The sequence below is a fragment of the Acanthochromis polyacanthus genome, chromosome 15 (assembly GCF_021347895.1).
Source record: "Acanthochromis polyacanthus isolate Apoly-LR-REF ecotype Palm Island chromosome 15, KAUST_Apoly_ChrSc, whole genome shotgun sequence".
NCBI classification, from domain to species: Eukaryota; Metazoa; Chordata; class Actinopteri; family Pomacentridae; genus Acanthochromis; species Acanthochromis polyacanthus.
Genome location: NC_067127.1, coordinates 16362507 through 16372646, shown reverse-complemented (window position 1 = coordinate 16372646; position 10140 = coordinate 16362507). Strand labels below are relative to the sequence as shown.

Below are 10140 nucleotides of genomic sequence, written 5' to 3'. Positions count from 1 at the left end.
CTTATGGCATGAATTCTGTAAGTTTTTTCGACACAAAAGATACAGATATAGTTTTCTGCCAGTTAAATTTGTGAATATAACACCGTGTCCGGTTTGTACAAAGTAGGTGAATTTTATTTATCTGTGTTGACAGCCCAGCAACACCTTCACCACACAGTACCCGCTCACCTGACGGCAAGAGCAATGTCATAATCAAACAATCATTTTTGTAACGGCTACGCCTCCTGTCGTTTTTTTACCAATCATATCATGTTGGTCAATCAAACAACCAATCAAAATACTTTACGTCACTCATAACAGTTTGAGACACGCCCCTTACCTGGCTCGGCAGACAAACCCATAGACAAACCAGTAATCCTCAGATTCCCGACAGTGAAAACGTTCGGTTTTAACGCTAGCTTTTAATATTGGTCTTCTATGTGTTCGATATTGGCATATTACAAAGATTTTGTAATTTGTGCCTTTCCAAAATTTACATGATAATATCGCCAGGCTGTCAGACAACTGACGTTAGCTGCGCTCCCCGGCTAACTTATCAACCGGTAACAGCAGCAGGGCCAGCTGACGATACACTGAGCTTGTTAGCCTGCTAGCTCCACAATCTCTCCAGCCCAGCTGCCCTTTGTCTTTTCAAGCAACTTAGCTAGCAGACGTTGGTTCTTCTCTCGGTTAGCTGACGCCAGATTTTTACAGTTTAGTTTTATTTTTTCGCCTGACAAGAGTTAAGTAAACCAAGATAGGCGGCTTGGGAACCAAGATGTCGAACCGAGTGGTGTGCAGAGAAGCCAGTCACGCCGGGAGCTGGTACTCCGCTTCGGGTAACTGTCAACACTGTCCGTGTTAGCACGCTGTATGCTAGCTGTGGCTGTTGTGTTGTTTGTCATAGCAGTGTGTTTAATTGGTTTTAGTGGGCTTTTATTCTGCATAAGCTCCACTTATCAAAGGATCTCATTGGCTTCTATTATAGGCGATGATATGCAGCGTTAAAGTTCTAGCACTTATCCAGCTGATTAAAAAAAGTCGGCTAGCTAACATTTAACTGGTATCGACTACCTCAAGACTGTTATCCCATTTGGTGCATGGTTGATTTGAGCTTAATCAGCACTTTGTCGTTGGGTGTCCGCTGTCAGAATAAACAGGCATCTACTGCTCAGCGTTTTTTTTTCTGACAAGCTATCAACTCAGTCAAAGCTAACTTGGCTAATATTGCAGAACTTCCTGGCCTACATGCTATCTGGCCAGCTGCACTAGACATTTTCTGGAGCAGTCTGTCTGTTTTATTGTTGTGGTCTTGTTGGTCTCTGACCCTGACAGGCTTATGTTTATGTGCTGAAGTCCTCCCTGCTATCAAACAAAGGACTGAGTAGGGTAGGGCAGGGCAGAAAACTGAAGGTTCATGTTGTTCCCCTTCCCCCATTTTGCAGGCAGTACGCTGGTTTGTTTTTATTGAACCTCGCAAGGCTGCTTTTTTATCCCTTATTAGCCTGCTTTACTGCATTGTTACTAACCTTTATTATCGACAGGACATATACGATCGTTTGGTTCTCTAGAAACCCTACAGATATTTATGTTGCATGTAAACCACAAGACACATACGCTGAGCTAACAGAAATGTACTATGATGCCGATGTCCTTGTTTGTTATTACAAAACAATTAACAGCAGTTATTCAAACTGTCAGTCAGCTACATTTAGTGTATTTCATGCTGACAGAAGTTTAACACCTTTTCATTAAACACTAACGTGGGTAGTTTATACTGTAATGTAGGCAGTGCATTCCTGTGTAGTCTATCGTGTTTGCAAGTGAAGCAAATTTAAAACTAGCAGTAATTTTGTTGTTTCAGAACACAATATGATTGGCTTAAGGTTTACAGCAAAAGATCAAGTGTTTCACCCATTGGGGGGGCTAGCTTATGAAAGATTGTTATGAACTTTGTAAGGTGTAATGGGAATTTCCATATAGAATATGGGGTGACTCATTCTAGTTTACTTCCATTTTTCACTTTCCAATAAAATACACACCCTACCCAATGACAAGGCTAGATTATTTATTGTCTGATTTGTCTGGATTTCACACACTGATGTCAGACGCTTGCCTTGATCTTTGGGATCTAGACTTGTAGCTTACATGTGTCTGTTAAACTCTGTTTTCAACGATTTCTACTATTCTCATTTTTCCAGTGAAACTGACTGAAATAAAATACTTGTCAAATGTCTTTCTACCATTTCAGGATCCCAGCTGAATGCACAACTAGAAGGCTGGCTGTCTCAAGCACAGTCCTCGATCAGACCTGCTAGAGCCATCATAGCGCCGTAAGCATGCTTTGACAAATGGAAGAAAATTAAATTCTGAATATGTTACATGATGCCATGTCAGTCTAATCTGATGTTTTTTGTTTGCAGCCATGCTGGATATACCTACTGTGGTGCTTGTGCAGCACATGCCTACAAGCAGGTTGATCCCTCTATTACGTGAGTCATTCTGTTTTCTGTTTCTATTGCATTTTTAAGAAAATGCATGGTGTAACGGTTTCTTGCCTGAATTCTGCTCCTCTGACAGAATGAACAGATGTTCATGTAGATAGCACAATGCAGTGCTTGTGATGTATCTTTTGTGATCAGGGTGCGTGAGATTAAGTGTTGTTGCCCTTCAGTCGTAGGGTGTTCATCCTGGGACCTTCACACCATGTGCCCCTCTCCCGCTGTGCCCTGTCGCCCGCAGACGTCTATAGAACACCCCTCTATGACCTGAGAATCGACCAGAAGGGTATTCTCTGTTTTCACTCGTGTCATTGCAATTCCTACTTTATTTAACGCATATGTGTGTTTGTTTCTCAATCTCACGTGTTAACTGCCACCTGGTAAATATTTAAGAAAGTATTTGAAGGATGTGCATGTGACAGAATAACATAGTTTGGACTGCATTTAAGGTTTGTTTGCAGTAGAATATCATGCATGTTTCATGCCAAGTTGAAAATGAAACACCTTTTCTCAGATGTTCTGAATTATTGCACTAAACAAGCACTGAAAAATATCTGAGCCTTTCATCATTATGGTTGTTGTAGTCTGGTTTGAATAGAGCTCTATTATAGAGATACCAAGCAATCTTGGAAGGTGCTGAACTTTCAGTCACATTCCAGGGAGCAAACATATTCCCGACTCTTTGGTTCAGCCCTTTATCAGTGCTTAGGTTTTGCTCAACCAGGCAGTAATCAGAATTCCCCATTTAAATACGTGTACAGCTCCAAAAATGACTTAATCAGTCGACATGGTTATGCACAAATTAAAGTGAAACCTTTCCTTTACAGTTTATGCTGACCTCTGGAAAACTGGGTTGTTTGAGAGGATGAGTCTGCAGACAGATGAAGATGAGCACAGTATTGAAATGCACTTGCCTTACACTGCTAAAGCCATGGAGAGGTAATGCACATAGCAATCAAATTTTTGGAACTCAAGAATCAGCACTGTGCAGTTTCAGAGGAAACTGTCCCACTGAATGAAGCTGTTTTTGACACACAAGAAGACAGGATAAAATCTCTTTTGTTTTCTTTCTTCTTTTCTTTGCCATTCTGTAAATACCGTAAACCAGAGTCACACTGGTGCCAGGGACACATGGAAAGTGTGATATGCATAATTGATACCGCCTTCTGTTAGGTTGGCTGGAGTCAAATGGATTTTCTTGGTTCTGTTAATCCAGTAGTAAAAATGAACTGTGCACATTAAGTTAGTGCATGTCATGTGTACAGGTTAAACTAAAACCTGCACACAGAGTATAAATATTAAACTCACATTGTTAATCCAGTAATCTAATGTTGCAGCCACAAAGATGAGTTTAGCATCGTTCCTGTGCTCGTGGGCGCTCTGAGTGAGACTAAGGAACAGGAATATGGAAAGCTGCTCAGCAAGTACCTGGCAGATCCTTCCAACCTTTTCATCATCTCATCTGACTTCTGTCACTGGGGTAGGTGACCACAAATGGAAACACTGAAAATGTCGTTCATTCTTTGAGGTTATTCTGACAATTAAATGTAGTTTGTGATAGCAAGATAATTTGTTGTAATAATTGTGACATGACTGAATCCAACTGTTGTCTGTTTCTCTTTTGAAGGTCAGCGGTTTCGCTACACATACTACGATGAATCTCAAGGGGAGATCTGCAGGTCTATCGAGCACCTTGATAGAATGGTAACCACTGAGATGTATTTGACTCAAGTGTGATGTAATTTGTGGGATAACGAATGTGAAGCATGTTAGCTTCCATCACAGGCACAATTGCTATGGTAATGAAGTACATATAAGGCAGACAATGAACGGGAACCATAATAATTAGTGGTTATAAATGCCATGACATTTTGAGTGTCCTTATTTGGACTGTTTAAATGCATACGCACACAGATAAATGTGTTTCAAGAAGTTAAAAACAGGAATTTTCTTGTGTTTTTCATGAACATGTTTTTTATGATGAGAAGGCTTGTTTTTTTTAAAATACATTCTCTGCATATAGAAATTATTGCCATTTGAAAAAAGCTATTCTAAATAGTCACAACATTATTGAGTATATATGGAAGCTAAACAGTTATTCTTCAAAACGTTTCTTAACAACAAATGAAAACACGAGAAGAACAGTGTATATACTATGGAATAGAAAAGCATTTTCAAAATGTTATATAGTGAAAATTATTTTGATGTAATAGACAATTTTCACAGCAGAACCAGAAAAGCACTGCTACATTAATGATGGCTGCGTTCCACTTAGGGGAGGGCCTGCTGTTCTACATGCTGCTTCACTGTCACGGCTTACTGGGACACTTAATGGAACTGTGCCATCATTAATGTTTTTAATTCCTCATGCTCTTCCTGCTGTGACGAGCAAAATTGCCTGCTGTGAAAAAATATATTTATCTCAAAACATAACCTGCCTATAAATAACAACAGTCTGTGCTTTTAGGATATGAGGGCACATTAGCGTTTTGTGACTTCTGTTCAATTCTTTTCTCTGCTTGTGCAGGGGATGGGCATTATAGAGCAGCTGGATCCCATGTCTTTCACCAACTACTTGAAGAAGTACCGCAACACCATCTGTGGACGCCACCCGATTGGAGTGCTGCTAAATGTAAGTAGCATAGAAGAAGAGCATCACCAGGTCTATCAGAGTTTCCCCACTTACCTATCCGTGACTCGTTGTGTGACTTAGAGATGAGAGATAAGGTTTTATTGATTCACTTTATTATGTCTATATATATATATATATATATATATACATATATATATATATATATATATATATAATAGGACTACAGAAGTAAGGTAAAAAATAAGGATTAGTAGTGTGCTATTGATACAAAATAAATAGACCTGTTCCCACTTACCATATAGAATTCTAAATTAGTTGGTCTTTGGTCCATCGTTTCAGACAGATGTCAACAACAGCAGCTTCTTAATTTTTTAGCAGACAAACATGATGATTTGGCAGGTACGACTATTATGTGCTGACTTGTTTTAATTGGGAACCCTGTACAGGAGTTCTTATCTTAAATCGTTGATTTTGAGGATCGTTCTTTGAGTGTTGAGCTGGTTAGCCCTCATGTAAACTATGATAAGGAGAGCTATTTTTTGTTTGTAATATAACCTGTATCCATACAAACTGATACAGTTAGTTAATGACAGTCTTTTGGACCTTTGAAGTAGTGCTTGGTAACTACAGAATGTATTAAACTAGTTAGCCAGACTTGCTAATAGTTGCAGCATACATTAAAAGCAGACAAAGGAACTCTTACACTCATTCTATATGCTTGTGTTTTTGGTTTTGTAAAGGCCAAATTAAGATATGACACTGCAAACTTTACACATGGGTTACATCAGTATATGTAGTATTAGGTACAAGTCTTTTGGTTCGGTACGAAATTTCCTTTGTTCATTATGTTTTGGGGGCGAAACAGTTTGAGCACCACCAGGAGCGTTCAGGATGTGCACCAGTTCTTCATTAGCTGTAGCAGGCCAGCAGATTTGGACTTGAAAGCTGGGCAGAACCTGTGGCATTTTTATTAAACATTCACAGTGTGCTAATTCCTACTGTAAATGCTGAGTTTGAGTTTTGATAAATTTTTGTAAACTACTCAGTTAACTCAGTCACAGTGAGTCTAAGCACAGAGTCCTTGATTGCTTTGGTCGAGTGACAGCTCCAATAATGAATATTCAGACAATATGTTTGTTCTTCAAGGTGTTGAAAAGAGAAGACAGCTTAGCTTTGTGCAATTTTTACAGCTAAACCTGCGCTGCTGCCTTCTACTGGTAATTTAATTGGGAATATGTTGTACTTGTATTATTGGACATTTATTTGATTAATCTGGCATGAGAGTAAACAGCTCAGTCCTTTCTTGTTGACATTATGCAGTATGTGAGTGCCTGAACTGTTAGAGAAATAAAGAATTATGACCAGTCAGAGTCTTGTGAAAATTTGTCTTCTGTACCACAGATGTTCTGAACCATGACTCCAAAACTGAGGTTCATACTGAACCATGAATTTTGCACAGCACTGCAGTCTTAATACTGGCTGCTTCTGATAGACAGCCAATTGACTTTCAAGAACAGTAGAAAAGAGAAGTATACTTATTGCCTGTTTGTGTGTGATACTTGCTGTTAATTGGTGACTGTTTGGATGTTACTGTTTTGCAGGCTGTGGCTGAGCTGAGAAAGTCTGGTTTAGAAATGAACTTCTCTTTCCTGAACTACGCCCAATCAAGTCAGTGCAGGAACTGGCAGGACAGCTCCGTGAGTTACGCTGCTGGGGCGCTCATCGTCCATTGAGGTCAACTTTTGCGGGGGCCACTGCAGCGCCGCCACCCTGCCCTTACTATCTATCGCCATAACCTGACCCAGACACCCTTCCTCTCACCCCACCCCCAGTTACGCCCACTATTTGCAGGAAGGACCTAGACACTCAAAGCCAATACCGTCTTCTTTCTCTCTCTCTCTCTCCCTCAGCCCTCCTCCACCTTTCTCCACCCTCCTCTCGGTTTGAAGTGTGTCTCAGAGCTTTTGGTTGAAACATTTTGGTTGAAGTGCAGTTTTGAGATGATGTGGGAGCAAATGGTCAGAGGAGACTGGCAGAGTGTGTAGTATTTTGGCTTGGAGTAAGTATTGAGAGGGGGAAATCTTATTTTGGTTTTTGCAAGGACTGTAGTTGTCCACTTAGTTCCGTTTTGTTTTCCTTACGAAACGAAGGATTTCAGTTGTGTTATTGCAATCTTTATATTTGGACTCGATCTGTTCTCTTGTAATTTGCCGCAGAAAAGGAATTCAAATAAAACAGCAGTTGCTAATGGAGGGCATTCAAATGTTTCCAGATGAACATATGAGTGTTTTGACTGCTTCAACAATTTCAACTTTGAAAACAGCGTCATAGGTAATTACTACCATTGCTCAACATATGTTGTAGTTGCTAACAAAGGGCTGCACCCAGCAAAGTTCACTAACCCCCTACTGTACAAAACCAAAAACATTATTATTATCATTGTAGTTTATTAAATAGAATATTTTATTCATATTTTATTCCTTTTCTTTCTCCTTTTTTAGTTAGATTTTTTTATTAGATGTGATGGTATTTACTCAGTTTGTAGATCTGAACAAAAAGCAGCGTTGTCACTTAAGCTCCAAAGCCATCAGTGGTTTGCCCAATAAATTAGTGTGTACAACACTGCTCCTGGGTTGCAATGTTTTTTTAGGGCCTGACTGCAGTTGTGGGGGCTACAGAAATGTAATTGAATTTGGATATTGTGTACATGACTCCAGTGCAGACATCTCTAATCGTTGTTTACACTGCCACCTCGAATCTTTGCAGTCATTGAATAGGGCTACGTCCACTCTAATTTGTGTTACATTTTAAAAACTTCTAACTCTTAGCTAGATTTACACCTAGTGTTGAAACTGCTCAAGTGTTTTAGGACCCCTAAGATGGAGTGTTTTACAAATGCTGCTAACCCCTTTTTAGTTTTGTCATTGTGTTTTAGTCAGGACAGGCAGAAACAGTGACTTTTCTAAACGATGATGCAGATGCCCACGATTGTCCTCTGATTGGGTTTGATTACTGTCTGTGTCCTATCCTAATTCCTCATGCTGCTATAATGAGACCGTTTTCCAGAAGAAATCATCAATATGTAATATATAATATATTGGTAGTCACTTCAACATGCACAGATTGCAGGATTTCTGAATTTTATTGTGCTACAAGTGCGCACATGCAGAGTAAGCAAGCTATTATTCAAGTGATTTGTGACAACTCCCACATCCAGCAAATACCCAGTGTATAAAATTGTTCTCTGATATACGTTTACCTGCATTTTGATGGAGCTAAAACTCTTGTTTTGAAGGAGACGGACTGAATTTAAAGCACCTCTTAGTGTGGATGTAGCCTTGGAGCCTCCGTTACAATTTCTTTCTTTCATTTTTGTTAGATTTTAAAATGTCTTTTGTTTTACATTCAGTTCTGTAGGTGGCAAAAGAGTAAAGGCTGAGATGATCTGCTTATATTATATGAACTGTTACTATATATCTGTGCATTAGGTAGTAATTTACAGCTCTTTATGTTTTGACTGAAGAATGCCAAAAATGATTGAGAAAACTGAAGCTTTTGTTCATACATTTGGTTTCCAGGTCTGAGTTACTCTTAAGACAGTAGGAGCATTTATTAGACAAGTTTATTGTAGAAGAAATAAGCAATGATTAAGCTTGATTAATAGCATCAACACAGAGGCATAATGCTTCTCTCTAAGGTTTAGCAATGGACCCAGAAAAGTGACAGCTGATACTTCCTGCTGTATTTTGGATTTATTGGATGAATGTGAAAGAAACATGAACATTTGCATAATGAAATGCCAAGAACGAGGATCAGAGTTACTAACAAAAGAATTGGTCGCTGCCTAAAATACTCCTCTTCCGACGTTTGCATAGATGAGCCAACTGCGTACAGAAGCTGAATGCAAAAACTCCCAAGGTTCTTAGTAGCAGTGTAGACTTCCAGTGACCATATGATAATAGGCAGCACACAGTGTCCGCTGTCCTTTCATTTCAGATTCCAGTGTCATTTATCTCTGACTGACTTTTGCTGTTGAAGTCAAGTATTCCCATTTAAATAATGCAGTCCTCTTACATCAGTCCCTCCCTCTTGGCACCATACGAGGCGCCGTACTTAGCATTAAGCTACAATATCTAGTTGTACCAAGCGGGTGCAGACGGAGAGACGTATCCCGAGACTCACTTGACCTCTAAGGCTAATTTAAGGGAAACTAGACAAGCATGACACACTGTGCTATTGTGCCTTTTATCACTGTTGCACATATACATATAAAGCGTATTCTCACTTTTAGTCTTATTTTAGAATATGTACTTCAGTTTTTCTGTTTTTCCCCGTGTACCTTCCCCTTCGCCTATCGCCCAACATTGTCTCCAGCTCGCCCAACACACCGGGAGTGTACGACTTGTCCCCCTCATCTGTTGGTCTAAAATGGCACCAACTGTTATCTCCTTTCTCCAGCAGGGAGTGGTGTTCTGTTTTCTCCAAATCACCTCATTCCTGTAGAGAGAGACAAAGGCTAAACCTCAACACTGTTCATGTTTTTTTTGTTTGTTTAAGGATATTTGTTTGTCTTGAAATGGTTTTTGTATTATTATCTTTTTCTTGGTTAGAGAATTGGAACTTACACGTCACAAACCTAAAATATACTACTTAACTGCTCCCTTAATGGAGTTTTTTTGATCTCAGGTTCCACTGACAAAGCATCCCAAAAGGCTCTTCAGATAAGGCTGAGGATTCATGTTACAAAATAAGTAAAATGTACTGAAAAGCATGTCTGCTCTGGTGTCTTGTTCTTCTCATATTTACAGCCTCACAGAAATCATCATACTGAACACGTTTGTTCCTCCAAGTGAATTAGTAGCGTCTTATTTATAGCGCTGCAGCAGTGTTTGCTTTTAAACGTTGTAATTTTCAACTCGGTTTACCAGACATCAAACATGTATGGTAGCAGATTTACAGTGTAGGGCTGAAGATGCTGCTAAGGTAGGCATCCAGGGTAAAATAAATATCAGCTGTGTTTGTCCGGTCAGTTTACCCTGCAGACATTAAGCTGACTATCAACAGCAG

General features: G+C 39.5%; 1 protein-coding gene across 1 annotated transcript; it reads left to right on the top strand.

The window, feature by feature from the left end:
* Positions 1 to 298: 298 nt before the first annotated feature.
* Positions 299 to 9844, top strand: memo1 (mediator of cell motility 1). Its single transcript, XM_022191292.2, has 9 exons — positions 299 to 818; positions 2231 to 2312; positions 2403 to 2471; positions 2654 to 2766; positions 3308 to 3419; positions 3818 to 3960; positions 4108 to 4184; positions 5008 to 5112; positions 6675 to 9844. The coding sequence occupies exons 1-9, from the start codon at positions 758 to 760 to the stop codon at positions 6804 to 6806; spliced, it is 894 nt and encodes a 297-aa protein (XP_022046984.1). The 5' UTR covers positions 299 to 757; the 3' UTR covers positions 6807 to 9844.
* The last annotated feature ends 296 nt before the right edge of the window (positions 9845 to 10140 follow it).

Coding starts and splice junctions, on each gene's coding strand:
- memo1 (XM_022191292.2), top strand. CDS start 758: ATGTCGAACCGAGTGGTGTGCAGAGAAGCCAGTCACGCCGGGAGCTGG. Junction 2,767..3,307: donor CCTGAGAATCGACCAGAAGG/GTATTCTCTGTT, acceptor TTTCCTTTACAG/TTTATGCTGACCTCTGGAAA. Junction 5,113..6,674: donor CGATTGGAGTGCTGCTAAAT/GTAAGTAGCATA, acceptor ACTGTTTTGCAG/GCTGTGGCTGAGCTGAGAAA.